At 40.1% G+C, this 24,297-nt stretch overlaps 1 protein-coding gene across 1 annotated transcript; it reads right to left on the reverse strand.

Moving 5' to 3' along the window:
• Positions 1-22,242: 22,242 nt before the first annotated feature.
• On the reverse strand, positions 22,243-23,383 carry LOC130471870 (uncharacterized). Its single transcript, XM_056842209.1, has 3 exons — positions 23,287-23,383; positions 23,022-23,206; positions 22,243-22,932 (listed from the first exon to the last, which is right to left on the reverse strand). Exons 1-3 carry the CDS (start codon positions 23,381-23,383, stop codon positions 22,243-22,245), a joined length of 972 nt encoding a protein of 323 aa, XP_056698187.1.
• Between the last annotated feature and the right edge of the window lie 914 nt (positions 23,384-24,297).

Genomic DNA, 24,297 nt, shown 5'->3' on the forward strand with positions numbered 1-24,297 from the left:
TGAAGGCACCTCTGATCCTGATGTACACCTTTTGGCCTATCGTCACCACATGTATGTTCAAGGGACTACTGATGCAACTTGGTGTAAATACTTCCCGGCCACTCTGAAAGGTGTTGCCTCAAAATGGTTTCTGCAAGGAATAATCCACACTTATGCGGAACTAGAAATGTTGTTTTCTTCAAGGTTTATGGCTTATAAAGAGGAAAAGAAGACGAGCATGCATTTGGGCCGTATACAGCAAGGAAAAGACGAGTCCTTGCGAAGCTATGTGCGACGTTTCAACTTGGAATCAGAACAAATTCCGAATCTACCTGATGTGGTGGCCTTTGATAACTTTTTTAGAGGACTTAAGAAAGGTTCCTTTAAGTTTGACTTGGTGAAGAAGAGTGTGAGAACTATAGATGATGCCCTAGACGAAGTCGAATCCTTTATCGAAGCCACAGAAATCTGTTCCGTCCCAAAAGAATCTAAGGGAACTGAGACTGCAGACCACCCTCAGCGCAAAGATAAGACAGATAAAAAGACCAACCGACCAAATGGGACGTGGGCCATTGAAAAGAAGGGGTATCAGGCTAACACCTCACAAGGGAAGGAGAGAGGACGACCCTATGATAAAGAGATATTTGAATATAACACTGACTTGTATACGATACTGCTGGACGTCAGCGATAGATATGATATTGATCGTCCGTTCCCTATGAAGTCGCCGGTGGAAACCCAGGATAGCTCCCTTTATTGTAAGTTCCATTGTGATGTAGGCCATGATACGAAAGATTGTAAGAGTCTGCGTAGAGGTCTTGATGGATTAGCCGCCAAAGGATTTTTGAAATCATATCTCAGCACGAGTACATGGGGAAATGGTAAAAAGTTCAATAAGAAAAGTAGGTCACCGTCATACCGGCGTGATGACAATGACACTGATCCAGAATGTGTAGTTGTTATCTCAGGAGGCCTAGCCGCTGGGGGCCCAACAATGAGAGGGCAAAAGGATTATGCAAGCCGGTTGGGTCAGGTAATGTTGTCAGGAAAAGCTCCAATGGATCACTTCCCTAAATTAGAAATTTGTGAAGCCGACAGAGGCAAGATAGCCACCCCTCATGACGATCCCTTGGTTATTGAGCTGAAAGTGGCAAACCTCAAAGTTAGGCGTATCCTAGTAGACACGGGGAGTTCGTCAGATATTATCAGTACAACTTGTCTGAACCGTCTTGAGCACGACCCTAAGAGGATTGAAAAGATTCATTACCCCATCATTGGATTCGGAGGCGGCATAATTCACCCCCAAGGAATCATCACTCTACCCCTCCGAGTAGGAGGCCGGCATCAATGTAGGAACTTGAACGTCCGATTTCTGACTGTGAAAGACCTCACTGCTTACAATATCATCTTGGGCCGTCCCACTTTAAATCAGACCAAGGCGGTGGTCGTCACTCATCTTATGCTTATGAAGTATGTCTGTGATAAAGGCCAGGTCGGCACTATTCATGGTGACCAGCAGCTAGCAAGAGATTGTTATCTTACTACACTAAGTCCCGAGGCTTGGGGAGGCTGCAAGGCTGATGAAGCCAGAGCAGGTTCAAAAAGAAAACTGGACGAGACAAAAGATAAAGTCAAGAAAGAAACCTTTACCATTGCCACGTGCCACATGGAGACTAGACGGTCTGAGCCGATAGGCGGCCATTATGAAATCATCCTTAACGAAGTACGTCCCGATAGGACGGTGCCAGTAGGGGTCTCTCCGGGCGATCAGCTTGGGGCACAGCTGGTCACCCTCTTGAGTTTCCAGGACATCTTTGCTTTCACTATGGAGGAGATGACAGGCATCGATCCAAGTGTAGCCGTCCACAAGCTCAATGTAGATGAATCCTTAAAACCTATTCGTCAGAAGAAGAGAAATCATGGGGAAGCTAGAAACAAAGCCGCAGCTGAAGAAATAGAAAAGTTGTTAGATGCTGGGTTCATACTGCCAAGTCAATATCCAGATTGGGTAGCAAATGTAGTGTTGGTGCCAAAGCCTAATGGATCCTGGAGAATTTGTGTGGACTACACGGATCTAAACAAGGCCTGCCCAAAAGACAGCTTTCCTCTACCCAAGATAGACCTGTTGGTAAACTCGGCGGCTGGTCATGCCATGATGTCCTTCATGGACGCCTATTCTGGTTTTCACCGGCCAGATGATCAGGAAAAAACGTCATTTGTTATTGAGCAAGGATTGTACTGTTACAAAGTGATGCCGTTTGGCTTAAAGAATGCGCCGGCCACCTTTCAGCGCCTGGTTAACACAGTCTTCTTTAATCAGTTAGGACGAAACATTGAGGCCTACATTGATGATATGATAGTAAAAAGAAAGCAACGTGAAGCACACCTGGCTTATCTGAGAGAAACTTTTGAGACACTCCGAAAATATCAGATGAGGTTGAATCCGAAGAAATGTGTCTTTGGAGTGACAGTTGGAAAGTTCTTGGGATTCCTAATTAATGAAAGGGGAATTGAGGCCAATCCTGACAAAGTACAAGCAGTGATAGATATGACGTCTCCGAAATCAGTGAAGGAAGTCCAACGCCTGACTGGATGCCTAGCGGCCCTGGGGCCGTTCTTATCCAAAGCAGGTGACAAGTGTCATTATTTCTTTGGCACAATCAAGAAAAAGAGCAAGTTTGAATGGACTAAATCGGCAGAAATTGCCTTCGTTCGATTAAAGGAACATCTCCACACCTTACCACGGCTTGTCAGTCCTCTTCAAGGAGAAACTTTGTATGTGTATTTGGCCATCTCCGAGTGGTCCTTGAGTGTTGTACTGTTAACAGAAAGAGAGGGAGTGCAACTCCCTGACTATTTTGTGAGCCACGTCGTGCAAAATGCCGAATTGAGATACCCTCCAATTGAGAAGTTTGCACTTGCACTTTTAATGGCAAGTAAGAAGCTGCGTCCTTACTTTATGGCACACAAACTGGTGGTGTACACAGATCAGCCCTTGAAACAGCCGCTCACTAAATTAGACGCTGTCGGGCAAATGCTCAAATGGGCAATTCAGTTGAATGCATTTGATATCTCATATGAACCTCGAAAGGCTATCAAGGGGCAAGCATTTGCTGATTTCATTGCAGAAATGACGAGGCTAACCTTTGAAAAGAATGTGGCGACCCATTGGACGGTATATGTAGATGCGTCATCCACCCAAAACGGATGTGGAGCCGGCATAATATGCCAATCTCCTGAAGGAGACAAGTACAAGTATGCCATGCGATTCAACTTCCAAACATCCAACAACGAGGCCGAATACGAAGCTCTGCTAGCCGGCATAAAAATGTGCAAAGCTGCCGGAGCACAAGAAATACTGGCTTTGTCTGACTCACAGCTTATTGTAAGTCAAGTAAATGGAGACTATGAGGCAAGAGACCCCAACATGATCAAATACATGCAAGCTGTGCGTCAAGAAATAGAACATTTGAAGAGTTTCGAGGCTAAGCAGATTCCCAGAACAGAGAACAATCAGGCCGACGCCCTGTCTATGAAGGAAATAATTCCCTTGGTCCAAGTATGCATTTAATGATAAGTCTAATAAATGCGGTTCAGTATTAATTAACAAGTATAAATTCAATGAGATCAAGTGAGCTGAATGCCTAGCTAGAGGCCGCTTCAGTTCAAGTGGAATTAATGAAATTAATCCACAACTTACTCTTGACTGAACCCGTAGGGTCACACAAATAGTACGTAAACGGATCAAGTATTTAATGGCATTAAATACTCCATCTATGGATATTCGGAATCGACGGATCTTGGTTTCAGTGGGAACTGAGATCTTCATAAGCAAGAAATGAATACTCCGGAAATGATAATATTGCCGGAAACGGAAATATGGATCGTATCGAAAATATAAATATTATCCAAGTCGTAGATGTTGCCGGAAACGGAAATATGGTACGTATCGGAAAATATTATCGGAAATGGAAATATTGCCGGAATCGGAAATATTGCCGGAAACGGAAATATTCTCAGAATCGGAAATATTATCGAAATCGGAAAATAATTCCGGAAACGGAAATATTAAAAATTTGTTCGAAACGGAAATTAATTTCGGAATCGGAAATATTAAATATTGTTCGTATCGGAAATGAATTCCGGAATCGAGAATTTAATCGGAAGCGTATCGTACGAATTAGCATCGGACGAGGCCTGCCAGACGAAGGCCCAGCACGAAGCCGGCCCATCGCCCAGCAAAGCCACACGCATCACACACAGCCAAGCCTCGCCAGGCCCAGCGCAAGGCCAGGCCCAGCAAGGCCTTGGCGCTCGCGGAGCAATCAAGTGGGCTGCGACTTTGGGCTTGCAACGAGTGCAGCTCGCGTGGGCCGCAAGGCTTGCGCGGGTGGTGCTTGTGCTCGTGCTCGTGTACGGTTGTGTGCAATACAAATCCTAAAGCTATTAGAATTTGTTCTATGATTAAATCCTAATCCTAGTAGATAGATTTTATTTAATAAGAGTCCTAATAGGATTCTAATTAAACTAAATTGGTATTCTAATAGGATTCTAAGTCCTTTTCCATAACTCTATAAATATGTGCCTAGGGTCACAAATTTATACACGTAAGATTCAAGTATTCAAAGGTAAGATTTTCGCAAAAATCCGCCATACACTCTTGCCCTATTAGCCGAAATTTATAGTACCTTAAGAGCGATTCTAGTTGGTCAAGCTTAAGGCGGATACGGACGTGCTGTGGACTATCTACGGAGGGACGACACTTGGAGTCCTAAAGACTTGTTCTTGTTCGGTTCGGGCGCAGCTAGGGAGGGCACGCTACAAAGTGTATGCATCTGAATTATGCTAAATAATTATGTGTTACTAATATGTTTCCTGGCTTTATGGTTTTTCCGCATGATTTATGTTTATTCATATGTATCATAACCTAACAGTGGTATCACGAGCCTCTTATTATTTTCATAATCTAAATTATATGAACATGGTTAAATTTTACAAATTTGCAAAGAATTAAAAGGGGTGATTAATTTTCGTAATTGTTAATTAATTGCAAATTGCATTTATTTAATTATATGTACGCAGTTTTTCGGCAGTTTCTTCATTACTCATCCAAATCAAGTGATTTTTGTGTCAATTTCGCATGTAAAAGGCATTCTAAAATTTTGACAAAAACAGTATTTTTCGCCGAAACCCAAAATTCCCAAATTCGAAACCTAACTATGACTTTTCGGAGGTTTTAGTTTTTCGAACGCAAAAGTTTGTAAATTTAAGATGTTAAAATTGAATATTTGCGATTCTTGTTGATAAATTAAATCTTGAATTTTTGATTGACCTACAGTATATGTTTAACAAGTTTGAATGCCTAGCCTTGTTAATTATACAACCTAATTTGTAATTATGATTAATTTGTTGAAATTCAAATAATTTAGAATTGATTTGTTTTTCATAATTAATTAATAATTTAATTAGGTACCCATGATTAAAAACCAACATAAAAATTGTTAATTTATGTTAAATTTTAAATTTTTATGACCTATATTTGAATCCATGTTAATCGAAAATTAATTGATTAATAAATTTTCGATTTTTCGCCCTAAAATTATGAAATTAATATGATTTATTAATTTGTCATTAATTTTAAATTAAAAATTTTAAATTTTTATGAAAACGCCCATAAATGTTGCACGCACAAAGCAATGGAAGCTACGTGTTACCCTTAAGGGGTGTTGTATAGTGCGGGCAAGCGACGACGAGCAAGGGAGCTCGTCGCCCGTGCGGTACAAATGCAACGAGCAACGAGCAACGAGCTGTGCGGCACGCAAGGCTCTACGCCTTGGCATGTGCGCAGTACGATGGGCGAGGGCAGGGGCACACAGCTTAGCACGATGCGTGTGGACAGCATTACGCTGCGCCACAACGCACCAAGCTCGCCAAGGAGCAGCAGCCACGACGCAACATGCTGCGCGCAGCGTAGCCCGCAAGGCTGCGTGTGTGCGTGGCATGGGCGTGGGTGCGTATGGCTGTGCGGGCTATGTGCGACGATCAATAGGCACGGGGCATGGGCCTCGTAGCTCCATGGGGCTTGGGCGTAAGCCCAAGTGCCTCGTCTTGCAAAGTATTGATGCGTTTCGTTTTATTTTTAAATTTTCGTTTCGGAAATAATTTTAATTAAATTTATAATTAATTATTTAAATTTTTTTATCGGATTTTAATTTTGAATATTGTAATTATTATAAATTTTAATTTATACTAATTATTTTACTAAAATTAAACCTTGAATTAATTTAAATTCATTTAATTCAACTGAAAAATAAATTAAATAAATGGATTCAATTATAATTTTATATGAGCTTTAAATTTTAATTAAATTTGTATGTTTCCGGTTAGACTAGAAATACATTTTTATGTTTAAAATTAGTAAAGCATATAAAGTTATTGGTTTAAGTAGTAGTATTTTTAGTCATAAACTCTTGATTAGGTCTACAAATCCTTTAAGGTTAAACAACTTGATTAGAACTAATAAGGATTGAATAATTGGTAGATTATTGTTGCCCTTGATTAATTGCTGCAAATATTTATGTGATGCATACAACGTGTAATACTAACCAGCTATGTGGGCCATTCATGATAATGAATGGGTGAATGGTATATGTACTGTTTTGCAGGTTATGAAGTGACTAGTATGGCCCAAATAGGATAGAAAATATGGTATGCGTACCATTAATTTGAATGTAATTGGTCTAAAGCACCAAATTTGTTTTTCAATTCAAATATGGTCTGCGTACCATCAAATAGTTGTAATTAGTTTAATTATAGCTTATCCTATTTGAAGAAAATGGCGCCACCCACAGTAAAATTCAAGACGGAGTTTCCAATCCATTTTCAAGACAGACTTTGAAGTTGAAGCTTCAAGATGAAATCGGGCATACTAGATCACAATTATCTTATGCATGCTTTAAGTTATTTATTGCTTTTAAATATGTCTTAAATATGCATGAGATTGTGGCTTGATTATGTTGCATGATTAAGGATTTTAGTTCACTTAAAATCTAACCAACATAGTAAGAGCCTTAAGTTCCAAACTTAAAAATTGAGTTAAAAGGTGCCATGCCAAAATAACACTTACATGGATATCCTTTACATCGATCTTAGTAATAGGTTTCTGCCATAGCGAGGTGTTACTTATCGATACTAAAGGGGTAAGGTACACAAATAATTGTGAGTACATGTTAGTTTTGGTGAAACTCAACGATATAAGTAAGGAGTCCTTTTATGTCGTGGCAAAATCGATAGGTTTACCTAATAAGTTCTTAGATGTACCTATCAACCAAGAGTAGTTTCTAGACTATTAGCAAAAGGCTTTTTCTTACCTAAAATGTTTTAGAATTGAGTCAAAATACATAATGTGCTTAATTCTTCAATGGTTTTAGGGTCTTGGAATCATTTTATTCACACCTGCCGGAACAATAAAATCGAATAAAATGCTAATAACTTGTTTAAATTGCATGATTGATTTAATTTTCAAGTTATTACTCATGATAAATGTTTAGACTTTGCATTCTTCAATGTATGTTTTAATTATTGTTTATAATTAAATATCTTGCACTGCAATAAATCCTTTTAGAAAGGTAACAGTAAATTTCCTTGATTGGTAGTGAATCCAAGAACGATTCACGGAAATGAGAGAAAATGAGCAATTTAAAATGTACGTTTCTTTTAGCGACTTTTATGGTTGTTTTCGAGTATCAAAGTCGAACGGCGAACCGATTGGTTCTTGTGAATTCAAAATACACTGTAGTTTTGAGATCATAAAGCATTGAGTTTAAACGCTCAGCTTTACCAATGGTTAACAACCTAAAATCTTTTTCCATTTAATTCTCGAATGAGTCTGGACCCTAAACATTCGAATAGATCGATGCTTAGAGAACTTTAGAAGCTTCTGGTAAGATCATCTAGTTGAAACAGAATATTCAACATAAATGGTAAGAACTTTGTTGGAGTGACATTGGACATGTCTAAACAAAGTATAAAAGTCAACACTAGAGAATTCAATTATTAAGGCTATAAGAAAGGGTACAAAAAATAGGAAAACAAAAGGAACAGATGAAAGGAATTTACAATTCCGTTTCTACCTATAAGTTTATGTTTAAAGAAAAGTGACCTAGCAATCAAACTTCCTTGGTATCATATACCGCTTGAGGTTCTTACTTCGGTAATAACTCAAACAATGGAAGCTAGGCTACACTAATGGCCTACAAGTGGGAAATGAAGGATGGCTGCAATGCTACATTAGATGTAGGGTAATCTAGTTTGTTTTAAGTCCTTTCAAGGCTGGAACTTAATGGCTATTTTGTTCCATAATCAGCATACCTAAATTTCTGCTTCAAACACAGAAAGACTTTGTCTTGAAGCATCCAATCTTCTTCACCACCTTGTCAGCCTAGCACCGTCTTGAACTTTATTCAATGCTAACTTAAAGTTCCAAACTAGAAGTACTTGAAATAATTAAAAATTACATCAAAATTTCAATGGTGCGCAGACCATATTTAAAACTTTGCATTCAAAGATGAAACGGTTCGCAGACCGTATTTAACTATCGTAGATTGGCCATACTAGTCACTTGAGTACCTGCATTACATAAAATATACATTCTATGCACTCATCCATTCGTATCTTAAAACGAATGGCCCAATTAAATATGCAAGTATTTACGTGATTTATTTAAAAATCACGTTCACATAAAACGCGTCCTAAAATTAAGATTAATCAATTCCGAATTATTAATCCTTAGAATTTATTCTAATCAAAATTTAATTTAATTAAAATAGTGCCCTACGAAAATAATTAAAATAATTATTTCATTTTAATTTCATTAAGCGGCTCCCACTCAAACCAATATTTTATTTCGGATAATTTAATATTAAATATTTAATTAAACTCACGGCCCGACCCAAGTTAAATAAAATAATTAATTACATATCCCCGTTAGCCATTTTAATGCAAATATTAATTTTAATGCCCAACGAACAAAAATGCCATATTTTGTGCAATGCGGGCTAGGCTTGTGCCCAGCCCAACACTGCCAAGTACGATGTGGCCGTACGAGGCCACGAGGAGCAAAGCCCCTCACTCGCAAGGCCCCATCGCACATACCCCAGCCATCGCTGCTCACTGGCCTTGTCGTTGTGCTCGTGCTGCTCGTCGCTGCGCCCAAGGCAAGGCAGTGATGCCCCTTTCTTGCTCGCAGCTCGCAAGCCAGGGCAAGAGCACTGCCTTGCTCGCTGCTAGCCAGCGCGCGCTGGCACGCCCAGCTCGTCGCTGGTTGCCCGCGTTGCTGCGCCAACCTTGCGAGGAGGCAGTGCACATGGGCTACGCCGAGCCACACACACCGCACACCCCTCGTCTCGTGCCTTTGGTTCGTGCTATACGAACCAACTAATTTTGAAAAAAAATCAATTTCACGAAACCATATTTGCATTAATTATTTTTCATAAAATTAACAAAACTAATCGTTTTTATTTTCGAAAAATAACAAGTCGGTGATTTAATTAATTTTTACAACAATCCAAATTTGCAAAATTTATTAAATCTAGGGTAACAATATTCAAATTTAACGAACGAACAATGTCAACAAAAATTTGAACATTTTGATAATCGAATCCAAAATTTTAAATCGTTCTAAACATTTAAATTTCAGATTTTTACCTATTTGGTTTAAGTGACGATTAAAATTGACGAATATAATAAAAATTTTAATCCAATAATTTTTAAAAACTGCCACTTTATATGAAATTATATTCCCTTTCCCAATTAACCAAATTTCCAGATCTAAATTATTTTAAAAAATCAATTTGCGATTTAAAAATTACAAAGTCGGGGAAAGTAAAATTAGGGTTTATACTGAACATTTATGGCCGAAAATTTTACCATAATTTTAAAATATACCCAAGAACAGTAGGGAAAAATTTAATCAATTCTGAGTAGTTTAGGTCGTGCAATTAATTGAAATACTTTCCGAAATTGTTAATTTTAATTCGTTAATTAACAAAAACGCCCAAAAACTCATACTTCGAGGCCTGTTTTTGCGATTCTGTTCGCATGAGTTGATCTAAGAAAATTGTTTTCAATCAGATTAGGGTTAGAAAAATCGAAATTTTGACACTTTTTTTTATTTCATAACATATTACGCGATTCATCCGTTTATTTGAATGAAATGGTCATTTACGGGTTGAGTCAATATGCTTGATTAAAACAAACAACTCTTTAACAATAAAAACTTTACTAGGTTCAAATCAACCCCTTGATTTGAGTTCCACTAATCTTTGGCATTGTTGCTTAGACCATATCAACAAGTTAACATTCAAAGAGCTCTATTTTGATGGACTTTTGAAAGTTGATTGATTTCTAGATCATTCAAGACAAGCTAGTCTTACTTGTTGAAAGTAACAAAAGGTATGAACTATTGTTAGAACGCCTAGACAATAGAGTTCACAGCTAAAGAAAGATTTTATGACTTTATTATTTCACATGGAGTTGAGTGAATATAGGTTTATTTACTCAATGTGATATAAGTTTGAATCTGTTTGGCTAGTTCAAAGATTCAGAAGTATAAAATCCACTTGGCAAGAAATCATAAAGATCCAGGTTAGATCATGTTGTTGATTACTCATACCAAGAATGATCATCAATGATTGTGTGTTGTAATTTCACGATCTAGATCCATAAGATATGGTATATCTAAGTTGGAATGATCGAAGTCGATTAGTACTTGATTCGATCAATGATGGATCATAAAGAATTTTCCTATAATTTCTAAACAAAATGCTCAACTACCACCAAACTAAACCAAATTCGTCAAAGCTATTGAAAAGTAATTTCAGAATATCTGTTCATAATATATATCTAAAAGAGATGCTAAACTCAGTGGGAGCTTAGAGTTTGTTATTCAACAAACTAAGGCCCAAGTATAGATATATGTTTCATTGTGATTTATTCAAATGAGACACAAGGGTATTGTTTCTACCACGAATTTTTGAGAACATAATGTTTGTTTGTTCGAAATAATGTCCTTTTGGAGATTTGTTTCCAAAATGACAAGTGGGAGAAAATAGACCTCGAAAGTCTTCGAGGCGAACAAAAACATAAACAGACATTCCGGAGGCTTTTCGAAGTTCTTCAGAAAATCCGAACACTTATTCTTTAAGGACTTTAGAAGTGGCTTCAAAGAATACACATCTCTTAGAAGACTTTACAAGTGCTTCAAGAAGAACAGAATATTCAAAGGACTTTCAAGTGGCTATTGATATTCTATTGTTTGATGTTCTATACCCAAGTAGGCATAGAGTTCAAGTCACTGAAACTATGAGATTCTTCTATTAGATAGGGAAGAAACATGGAGTTCAGGTCACTGAAGCTATGCGATTCTTCTATTAGATAGTGAAGAAACCTACAACTTGCAGTCAAACTATTATCATGTAGATTAATGAGTTTGTGACCTGTAAGAAAGCTATGACGAAACCCAGATTCCCTAAAATGGTTATAGGCCATATATAGACTCAAATGTTTTAAATGGTTAGAGGCCATAAAACATACTCAATGTTTTGATGACAAAATTGAAATTTTACACCTATTGGTTGCAAGTTTGTTTTAAGGATAAAAACCATCAAACATGAAATTGTGTTTATACACAAAGCTAGATTAGTTGCTAAAGGTTACAAGCAAATTCACGGTGTGGATTGTGTTGAAACCTCATGCAAAATCGTAATGCTTAAGTCTATAATTCAAGCAATGATTGCATATTGGTAAATATGGCAATTGGATGCCAAAACGTATTCCTCAATCAAATGTTGGAAGAAAACTATGTACATGGCATGTCATAGGATTTGTGGATCCAAATAATGCTTGAATGAATGCTAGCTTATGAAATCTAAGTACAGATTTAAGCAAGCAATTGGGAATTGAAATTGTATTTTAGTGAAGCTAATAAGTATTTTAGTTTCATAAAATGTACATGATTCTTATAGATATATATAAGAAGTTTAGTGGGAGTACATAAAAACTTAATTGGTCCTATGTGTATCACACACATATCTCTCTATTGTGAAATAACATTCAAATGCTAATGACTTAGGTTTGAAATTATTCATCAATGATGGATCAAGGAGAAACTTAGTACATACGGGGTATTAAGATCTATTTACAAAGATCTTATGATATTGTTTTGGATTAAGTAATGGCATTTACTAAATCAAACACGAAAGACTCCATTGGAGATATTCGACCCATATGAATAAATCTAAGTAAAGGATGTTTGAACTATGTATAAGAATTTACTAAGTTAAACATCAAAAAGTCTAAATGAGATTCTTAACCTATATTATATGTCAAAGAATTTAGCTGGAATTAGTATCTACTGAAACTAGATGAGCTAAAGTTACATGAATAGAATTCAATTGGGAATTATTCTGCAAAAGAATTTAACATGTATGATATAATATGAGGATCGCCAAAAACGTATGTATGGCTTTAGGCATGACGAACATATACCAGTCTCTATTGATCTAAGTGAAGATCAACTAGATTGAGATCAAGAAAAACTTATGGTACTTGAAAAGGTACATAGGAATAGTTCTTGATTCAAGGAAATAAAGATATGCTAAATATTGAGGCTACACGCATAAACACTGTCAAAGGATCAAGCAAGATTCCTTTAGAGTTAACCATTGACAAGGACGAGCTAAAGAGCATCGTGTTTCGAAATGGCAACATGGATTGGAGACCATGAGTTGTTGCGTGGGAAATTAAAATAATAATTTTGATGTTCTAAGATATAGTTGGAAAGTCTTCCACATATGTATGAACTGCTTGGATAGGTAAATCCAAACAAAGCATTACTAGCAACCTAAATAGTTGAAGTAGAAGTACTTGTTGCCTAAGAAGCAATAAAACTGAGTTGCTTACATTAAAAAGTTCTTCACTGAACTTGGGTGGATCACATGTCTGCTAACTTGATGGTTCTTCATTGCAAAATGCGTAGAACCAATATTGAAGTAAGTGAGATTGGCAAACTCAAAATATCTTATCATCATATCTCGAATATCTTATCATCATATCTCGAAGAACATTCGATGAAAAGGATATTAAGATTGGCAAAGCATGATAAATAAACCTATGCAACAAGTGAGAAGCAACACTCACATTGTAGCACTGGAAATCAAGCATAGCTTTGAATTCCATGAACTGTTTTAAAGATGGGTTCGAGGCCCATGGTTGTAGAACATTGAGGTTGAACATTTATCATATATGAAATTTATTTTCATATTCCATTTAATCTTGGTTTAGTATTAAATGATGAGTCCCTTCAATTTGACAATATATTCAAGATAGACTGTCAGGACCAGTCCTGTGACTAAGAAATGTCTATCAAGTGAACTTGAAAGTCAAAAGTTGAAAATGGTCCCTTTTCGGAGTTTTCTATAAAGATGGACGCATAGAAAACGTTAGACGACTAGAATGCAAGATGACTAGTAGTTTTGTTTCTTGAACTATGTGGACATGGCAATGTCATAATCATTTGCATAGATACTTACTTTGGGAATACTAGTATCGGACATACCTATGAAACTTTACTGTAAGAGATGAAAATCTGTCATAAGTAAATTTCATTAAAATTATTAGACACTAAATCCTCAATACATGAGTGATTTGAGATTACTTGTTTGAGAACTTCTTACTTTGACGTTGACCAACCGTCGCACCGTAAAAGGAGGCTATAAAGGTAATGCTCAGGTAATCATCTACCAAACGAAGTCTAATCTCAAGATCGCAAGATTGGGATTGTCCTCCCATAAATCGGGATGAGATGCTTAAAAGTTGTACAAGGCCACTCGGAGAGCAAGAAACTGTAAAATGCATGGCCGTGCTCAGATGAATCATATGCTATGATTATCTGTTTATTTGATCAGTTGAACTCTGAAACTGAGAAATACCTCTGGACGTAATAAGGATGACAACTCTTACCTTATGTTCAAGAGCAAGCATCGAGCGACAAAGGAATTAGGAAACGCACACTTGTCCCTAAGGACAAGTGGGAGACTGAAGGAAATAATGCCCTTGGTCCAAGTATGCATTTAATGATAAGTCTAATAAATGCGATTCAGTATTAATTAACAAGTTAATAAATTCAGTGAGATCAAGTGAGCTGAATGCCTAGCTAGAGGCCGCTTCAGTTCAAGTGGAATTAATGAAATTAATCCACAGCTTACTCTTGACTGAACCCGTAGGGTCACACAAATAGTACGTAAACGGATCAAGTATTTAATGGCATTAAATACTCCATCTATGGATATTCGGAATCGACGGATCTTGGTTTCAATGGGAGTTGAGATCGTCATAAGCAAGAAATGAATACTCCGGAAACGATGATATTGCCGGAAACGGAAATATGGATCGTATCGGAAATATAAATATTATCCAAGTCGTAGATGTTGCCGGAAACGGAAATATGGTACGTATCGGAAAATATTATCGGAAATGGAAATATTGCCGGAATCGGAAATATTGCCGGAAACGGAAATATTATCGAAATCGGAAAATAATTCCGGAAACGGAAATATTAAATATTTGTTCGAAACGGAAATTAATTCCGGAATCGGAAATATTAAATATTGTTCGTATCGGAAATGAATTCCGGAATCGAGAATTTAATCGGAAGCGTATCGTACGAATTAGCATTGGACGAGGCCTGCCAGACGAAGGCCCAGCACGAAGCCGGGCCATCGCCCAGCAAAGCCACATGCATCACACACAGCCAAGCCTCGCCAGGCCCAGCGCAAGGCCAGGCCCAGCAAGGCCTTGGCGCGCGCGGAGCAATCAAGTGGGCTGCGACTTTGGGCTGCGAGGGAGTGCAGCTCGCGTGGGCCGCAAGGCTTGCGCGGGTGGTGCTCGTGCTCGTGCTCGTGTACGGTTGTGTGAAATACAAATCCTAAAGCTATTAGAATTTGTTCTATGATTAAATCCTAATCCTAGTAGATAGATTTTATTTAATAAGAGTCCTAATAGGATTCTAATTAAACTAAATTGGTATTCTAATAAGATTCTAAGTCCTTTTCCATAACTCTATAAATATGTGCCTAGGGTCACAAATTTATACACGTAAGATTCAAGTATTTAAAGGTAAGATTTTCGCAATATCAGCCATACACTCTTGCCCTATTAGCCGAAATTTATAGTACCTTAAGGGCGATTCTAGTTGGTCAAGCTTAAGGCGGATCCGGACGTGCTGTGGAATATCTACGGAGGGACGACACTTGGAGTCCTAAAGACTTGTTCTTGGTCGGTACGGGCGCAGCTAGGGAGGGCACGCTACAAAGTGTTTGCATCTGAATTATGCTAAATGATTATGTGTTAATAATATGTTTCCTGGCTTTATGTCTTTTCCGCATGATTTATGTTTATTCATATGTATCATAACCTAACAGTCTAAACTAGCTATCTAAGCCTCTTGTGACACCCCACCTCATGTATTTTGGGAAGTGAAAGAAAAACGAAGCATCGAACAAGAGTCTTGTGCTCCCGTTGTAGCAATTCTTGACCAATCGTCGACTTGGATGGACCCTATCATTGCATATAATGTAGACGGCTCACTTCCAGATGACTCAAGTCTAGCCGCCGAAATCCTGAAGAAAGGTTCTTGGTTTGAATGGTGGAATGGAGTTTTGTATAAGAAATCATTTTTCAGACCTCTTCTGCGATGTGTCACTCCTGAGAAAGGGAAGGAAATCCTGGGTGACCTGCATCGGGGGTTATGTAGCTCCCATATAGGAGGACGAGCTTTAGCTGAGAAAGCCCTACGAATTGGTTATTACTGGCCCACTCTGAGAGAAGACGCCTTGTCCATGGTGCAGAAGTGTGACAAGTGCCAACGATTTTCTCATCTCATTCACAGGCCGGCTCACCCACTCACTCCCATTTTGTGCTCCATTCCATTTGCTAAGTGGGGGATGGACCTGTTAGGACCATACACGGTAGCCCCTGGAGGCCGGCGTTATGTGATTGTAGCCGTTGACTACTTCACCAAGTGGGTGGAAGCGGAGGCACTCAAGAATATAAGAACTTGTGATGTAAGGGAATTTACTTGGAAAAATATCATGACTCGCTTCGGAGTACTACAAGATATCGTCTTTAATAATGGGCCTAAGTTTGAGACGCCTAAGCTGAAGGAATGGTTAGCAGACCACGGCATACAAAGTTGTTTTGCTTCTATTGGACGGCCCTAAGCCAATGGCCAGGTTGAGGCGTTCAACAAGATAATCTCTGAGGGGATTAAAAAGAAAATGGACGAAGCTAAGGGTCTATGGGTTGATGAGCTGCCAAACGTCTTATGGTCAATCCGCACCACGGCTAAGAACTCCACCGGCGAAACCCCATTCTTGCTAGCCTACGGTGCCGAGGCCGTACTTCCTATAGAAATGTTTGAACTTACACTGAGGGTCATGCTATATGACGAGAATGCCAATTGGAAAATGATGAAGTTGGCCTTGGACTTTTTGCCCGAAGTTAGAGGAAATGCGGCACTAAGGCAACAGTTGTACAAGATAAGGATGGCGAGGGAGCGCAACGAAAAAGTCTCTAAAAGAAACTCGAAAGATCTTATCACATAATAAACAAACTCAAAAGATCTTATCATCATATGTCGAAGAACATTCGATGAAAAGGATATTAAGATTGGCAAAGCATGATAACTAAACCTATGCAACAAGTGAGAAGCAACACTCACATTGTAGCACTGGAAATCAAGCATAGCTTTGAATTCCATGAACTGTTTTAAAGATGGCCGGGTTCGAGGCCCATGGTTGTAGAACATTGAGGTTGAACATTTATCATATATGAAATTTATTTTCATATTCCATTTAATCTTGGTTTAGTATTAAATGATGAGTCCCTTCAATTTGACAATATATTCAAGATAGACTGTCAGGACCAGTCCTGTGACTAAGAAATGTCTATCAAGTGAACTTGAAAGTCAAAAGTTGAAAATGGTCCCTGGTCGGAGTTTTCTATAAAGATGGACGCATAGAAAATGTTAGACGACTAGAATGCAAGATGACTAGTAGTTTTGTTTCTTGAACTATGTGGACATGGCAATGTCATAATCATTTGCATAGATACTTACTTTGGGAAGACTAGTATCGGACAGACCTATGAAACTTTACTGTAAGAGATGAAAATCTGTCATAAGTAAATTTCATTAAAATTATTAGACACTAAATCCTCAATACCTGAGTGATTTGAGATTACTTGTTTGAGAACTGCTTACTTTGACGTTGACCAACCGTCGCACCATAAAAGGAAGCTATAAAGGCAACGCTCAGGTAATCATCTATCAAACGAAGTCTAATCTCAAGATCGCAAGATTGGGATTGTCCTCCCAGAAATCGGTTTGAGATGCTTAAAAGTTGTACAAGGCCACTAGGAGAGCAAGAAACTGTAAAATGCATGGCCGTGCTCAGATGAATCATAGGCTATGATTATCTGTTTATTTGATCAGTTGAACTCTGAAACCGAGAAATACCTCTGGACGTAATAAGGATGACAACTCTTACCTTATGTTCAAGAGCAAGCATCGAGCGACAAAGGAATTAGGAAATGCACACTTGTCCCTAAGGACAAGTGGGAGACTGAAGGAAATAATGCCCTTGGTCCAAGTATGCATTTAATGATAAGTCTAATAAATGCGGTTCAGTATTAATTAACAAGTTAATAAATTCAGTGAGATCAAGTGAGCTGAATGCCTAGCTAGAGGCCGCTTCAGTTCAAGTGGAATTAATGAAATTAATCCACAGCTTACTCTTGACTGAACCCGTAGGGTCACACAAATAGTACGTAAATGGATCAAGTATTTAATGGCATTAAATACTGCATCTATGGATATTCGGAATCGACGGATATTGGTTTCAGTGGGAGTTGAGATCGTCATAAGCAAGAAATGAATACTCCGGAAACGATGATATTGCCGGAAACGGAAATATGGATCGTATCGGAAATATAAATATCATCCAAGTCGTAGATGTTGCCAGAAACGGAAATATGGTACGTATCGGAAAATATTATCGGAAATGGAAATATTTCCGGAATCGGAAATATTGCCGGAAACGGAAATATTATCGAAATCGGAAAATAATTCCGGAAACGGAAATATTAAATATTTGTTCGAAATGGAAATTAATTCCGGAATCGGAAATATTAAATATTGTTCGTATCGGAAATGAATTCCGCAATCGAGAATTTAATCGGAAGCGTATCGTACGAATTAGCATTGGACGAGGCCTGCCAGACGAAGGCCCAGCACGAAGCCAGGCCATCGCCCAGCTAAGCCACACGCATCACACACAGCCAAGCCTCGCCAGGCCCAGCGCAAGGCCAGGCCCAGCAAGGCCTTGGGGCGCGTGGAGCAATCAAGTGGGCTACGACTTTGGGCTGTGAGCGAGTGCAGCTCGCGTGGGCCGCAAGGCTTGCGTGGGTGGTGCTCGTGCTCGTGTACGGTTGTGTGAAATACAAATCCTAAAGCTATTAGAATTTGTTCTATGATTAAATCCTAATCCTAGTAGATAGATTTTATTTAATAAGAGTCCTAATAGGATTCTAATTAAACTAAATTGGTATTCTAATAAGATTCTATGTCCTTTTCCATAACTCTATAAATATGTGCCTAGGGTCACAAATTTATACACGTAAGATTCAAGTATTTAAAGGTAAGATTTTCGCAAAAATCAGCCATACACTCTTGCCCTATTAACCAAAATTTATAGTACCTTAAGGGCGATTCTAGTTGGTCAAGCTTAAGGCGGATCCCGACGTGCTGTGGACTATCTACGGAGGGACGACACTTGGAGTCCTAAAGACTTGTTCTTGTTCGGTTCGGGCGCAGCTAGGGAGGGCACGCTACAAAGTGTATGCATCTGAATTATGCTAAATTATTATGTGTTAATAATATGTTTCCTGGCTTTATGGCTTTTCCGCATGATTTATGTTTATTCATATGTATCATAACCTAACAATCTAAACTAGCTAGCTAAGCCTCTTGTGACACCCCACCTCATATATTTTGGGAAGTGAAAGAAAAATGAAGCATCGAACAAGAGTCTTGTGCTCCCGTTGTAGCAATTCTTGACCGATCGTCGACTTGGATGGACCCTATCATTGCATATAATGTAGACGGCTCACTTCCAGATGACTCAAGTCTAGCCGCCGAAATCCTGAAGAAAGGTTCTTGGTTTGAATGGTGGAATGGAGTTTTGTATAAGAAATCATTTTCCAGACCTCTTCTACGATGTGTCACTCCTGAGAAAGGGAAGGAAATCCTGGATGACCTGCATCAGGGGTTATGTAGCTCCCATATAGGAGGACGAGCTTTAGCTGAGAAAGCCCTACGAATTGGTTATTACTAGCCCACTCTGAGAGAAGACGCCTTGTCCATGGTGCAGAAGTGTGACAAGTGCCAACGATTTTCTCATCTCATTCACAGGCCGGCTCACCCACTCACTCCCATTTTGTGCTCCATTCCATTTGCTAAGTGGGGGATGGACCTGTTAGGACCATATACGGCAGCCCCTGGAGGCAGGCGCTATGTGATTGTAGCCGTTGACTACTTCACCAAGTGGTTGGAAGTGGAGGCACTCAAGAATATAAGAACTTGTGATGTAAGGGAATTTACTTGGAAAAATATCATGACTCGCTTCGGAGTATCACAAGCTATCGTCTTTGATAATGGGCCTCAGTTTGAGACGCCTAAGCTGAAGGAATGGTTAGCAGACCACGGCATACAAAGTTGTTTTGCTTCTATTGGACGGCCCTAAGCCAATGGCCAGGTTGAGGCGTTCAACAAGATAATCTCTGAGGGGATTAAAAAGAAAATGGACGAAGCTAAGGGTCTATGGGTTGATGAGCTGCCAAACGTCTTATGGTCAATCCGCACCACGGCTAAGAACTCCACCGGCGAAACCCCATTCTTGCTAGCCTACGGTGCCGAGGACATACTTCTTATAGAAATGTGTGAACCTACACTGAGGGTCATGCTATATGACGAGAATGCCAATTGGAAAATGATGAAGTTGGCCTTGGACTTTTTGCCCGAAGTTAGAGGAAATGCGGCACTAAGGAAACAGTTGTACAAGATAAGGATGGCGAGGGAGTACAACAAGAAAGTCTCTAAAAGAACGCTCAAAGTGGGAGATTTTGTTCTCCGGAAAATAGAGTCTGTGGGATGAGCAATTGAGCAGGGTAAGCTGACGCCCACCTGGGAAGGACCCTATGAGATCTATGATGAAGTCAGGGACGGAACATATAGCATTCAAGACATGCAAGGCTGACCTATTCTGCGCACCTGGAATGCAGACAATCTCAAGAAATATTTTTTCTAAGATGTATTCTGACTCCGTCTTTCATAGAAGGATCTGATGCCTAGAGAACGACCTCTGACGGTCCTGATAGGGTAGTAATCTCTCTTGTAACCGGCTTAATTTGCCTTACAAAGTTATAAATAATACTACTCTACTTGTTTCGTACTATTTATTACTCGCACGTCAAATACTAATTTATCTAACATATGCATGCAAAAAGCCTAATCGAATAAAAGCCTTAGAAGTGGGCCAGATTAGCAACATTTCCAAGCCTAATTGATTGAAGCCTAAGAAGTGGCCCAGATTAGCACAAGTATAGGCTGATCACCTATCAAAATTCTGAAAACCGTTCTCTTAAAACGAACCTCTATTTTTCCAAGGCACCTAGGATTACTCCTATATGCCGCGGCATAACCCATGCCGCTTCCATTTAAAGACGGGGGCAAACCCCCAAAACAATCAACGTTCTCTTAAAACGAACGTTTATTTTTCCAAGGCACATAGGATTACTCCTATATGCCACAGCATAAACCATGCCGCTTCCATTTTAAGACGGGGGGAAAACCCCCAAGACAATCAAAGTTCTCTTAAAACGAACGTTTATTTTTCAAAGGCACATAGGATTACTCGTATATGCCGCGGCATAACCCATGCCGATTCCATTTTAAGACAGGGGCAAACCCCCAAAACAATCAACGTTCTCTTAAAACGAACGTCTATTTTTCCAAGGCACATAGGATTACTCCTATATGCCGCGGCATATACCATGCCGCTTACATTTTAAGACGGGGGAAAACCCCCAAGACAATCAACGTTCTCTTAAAACGAATGTTTATTTTTCCAAGGCACATAGGATTACTCCTATATGCCGCGGCATAACCCATGCCGCTTCCATTTTAAGACGGAGGCAAACCCCCAAGACAATCAACGTTCTCTTAAAACGAACGTTTATTTTTCCAAGGCACGTAGGATTACTCCTATATGCAGCGGCATAACCCATGTCGCTTCCATTTTAAGACGGGGGCAAACCCCCAAGACAATCAACATTCTCTTAAAACGAACGTTTATTTTTCCAAGGCACATAGGATTACTCCTATATGTCATGGCATAACCCATGTCGCTTCCATTTTAAGACGGGGGCAAACCCCCAAGATAATCAACGTTCTCTTAAAACGAACGTTTATTTTTACAAGGCACATAGGATTACTCCTATATGCCGCGGCATAACCCATGCCGCTTCCATTTTAAGACGGGGGCAAACCCCCAAAACAATCAGCGTTCTCTTAAAACGAAGGATTATTTTTCCAAGGCACATAGGACTACTCCTATATACCGCGGCATAAACCAAGCTGCTTCCAATTAAGACGGGGGCAAACCCCCACAACAACCATCGGTTTCTTAAAATGATAGTTTACTTTTCCAAGGCACATAGGATGACTCCTATATGCCGCGGCATAAAGACATGTCGCCACCAAAAGCCGCTCAACAATCCCCATACCCAAGTTCAGCGGCAATCATACTGATTGATTGACTTGCGTCAATCAATCAACTAAAATAAACTTGGGCATGGGAAACCTGCTTAGAGACTTACAAACGCCTACTCTGGGGCACAAGGGTAGACGTCCATTAACATACAAAACATACACAAATAGCAGAGAAGGCATTTAAAAGTCTCGAAATAAAAAGTTAACATAAAAAGGTCACGAATCACCACTTGTTTGCGCACAAGACGACGCCAAATCCAAACAAAAATTAAAAAGTATCCAATCAAACGCCATAGGCGTTAAAAAGAAATAAAATTATTCATTGCAGACGCTCGCGGCGCCATAAAAACTGATTTTGATTTTGACGAGGAGAAGTGGAGTTAGGGTCTAGCAGGTTGAGCAGCGGCAGAGTTGGCAGAGGTCGACGCGTCCACACCATCTGGACCGTCGGCAGCAGGCTTTGGGGCTGGCTGAGCGGAAGTTTCCTCCTCCTGGGCCGGTGAGTTCACCTCCTTACTTTCGGCATCAGAATCTTCGAACACGGGAGTAGGAAGACCTTGTCGCTCGGCGGCAATGATTGCACCCTGCTTCTCAATTTGCCGTTCAAACCAAGAAAAAGAGAAGTCCTCCATGCAGGCATCCCAAGCTCGGCGAGTTCTCTCTCTCGTCTCGTCCGCAGCCAGCTTAGCCTCAGCCCTGATCTGAGAAATCTCAGCTTGAGAGGCCGAGACCATCTCCTCAAGGCTACCTACCTGTTGCCGCAGGCCCACGGCTTCCTTCACCTTGGCTTCGGCTTCTTGGAGGAACGACTGGGCAGAAAGGGCTTCGGCATTGAGAGTTTCAATAGCAAGTACTTGTTCATTTATTTTGTTCAAGCACTGCTTCTTGTCACTCCTCAGGACGGCCAGCTCTTTTCTCTGAGCCTCAATGGTCTCCTGCATTTCCAGCCGAACCTTCTCCACCGTTGTCATGGCATAGTCGCCGGCGTTGGTAGCCCGATGCACCTGCCGCTGAAGCTGACTGGTGACATCAGCTAGCCAGCGCTTGAAGCCTTCGGCTTTAATGAGCACCTACGAGGAAAATATAAGTTAGAAAAATAATAACTGCTAAGTACAGAAACTGAATGACATAAAATGAACAACAAAAGGCGAACACATACATCCAAAAGGACCGCCTGCATGGCCCCAAACTGAGCATCTGCCGCCGGAGGAAACTTCTCCACATACTCCTTCGGCACAGCCTTAATCACCGACGAGATAATTTTAGCTTTATCCCGTGAAGAAAAATGTCGTGACGGAGGAATGTTGCGAATCTCCTCGTCTAATGCCGCCTGCCTTCTAGAAGCTGAACAAAAGTAATAGTAAGCTCACACTAGCTAGTACTCAATTAAGAAAAACAAAGGTCCAGAGTCCTCTAACACTTACCCGGGTCCTCGTTAACCCGATGACGAGGCGCCTCTGGAGTCTGGGCCGCCTGAGCCGTTGGCGGCTCATCCTCACCATCGAGGATCTCCACGGGCATTGGTGAAGGAACCCTTTTTCTAGGACCGACACTCCCCTTTCCGTCCCCCCTCCTGGCCGAACCTTCCGACGCAGGATGCTGCGTCAAAGGAGTCACAGCCATGGGGATGACTTCTACTGGGGAGTCGGCCGATCCCTCTGCTACGTCCTCTCTCTTCGGACGCTTGATTCATGCCTTCACCTAGGGACGCTTCCCAGCTGTAGAAGAAGCCTTGTCTTCGGCCTTACGCTTGGGGCCGGCAGGACCTTTCTCACCCTTCTGCAAAAATCGGTTAAGGTAAATATATACCGAGCCATAACTGATAAAACAAACCGATAAAACAATGAACTTACCTTTGCCGGAGTGCCGCCGACAATCCCCTTCAACTTCTGGTCCACAATCTGCGTCAACCATTCCTGAGTACTTATTTGTCCTTTTTCTTGAGCCGGGAGCTTAGACATGGCAACGGCTGCAAAAGAAATTTACATATTAGCAAAGCAAAAAATGTCCAAATCACTAAGCAAAAATGCCCTGATACCTTGGTCTAACCCATGATCTAGACCAGCTGCTGACATAAACACTAGGTCCTTAAATTGAGAGCACGACGGGAGCCAAGATTTAGGTATGTTCAAATTCTTGCCCGGCACAGCCACCGCCTCGGTCTGAAAATGAACGGAAATTTGGTCCCACTCCTGAGCCATTAATGTCGGCAGTTCCTCAATCCATCCAGCGAATCGAGGCTCTAAATGCCAGCGGCTGAACTTCAGCTCCATGTCCTCGTCGGCAGTCCACATCACCACCCATCTCAATCTCCAAAAATGATGCTTGGACGGCTTATCAAAGGTGGTAGCATACCCCACTTTGTTTGCCAGCTAGAACCAACCTTTGGCTCCCTTAACCTTCTAAAACCGTACCAACCTCAGAAAAGCATTGAA

Source organism: Spinacia oleracea, chromosome 4 (genome assembly GCF_020520425.1).
Source record: "Spinacia oleracea cultivar Varoflay chromosome 4, BTI_SOV_V1, whole genome shotgun sequence".
Taxonomy (NCBI): domain Eukaryota; kingdom Viridiplantae; phylum Streptophyta; class Magnoliopsida; order Caryophyllales; family Amaranthaceae; genus Spinacia; species Spinacia oleracea.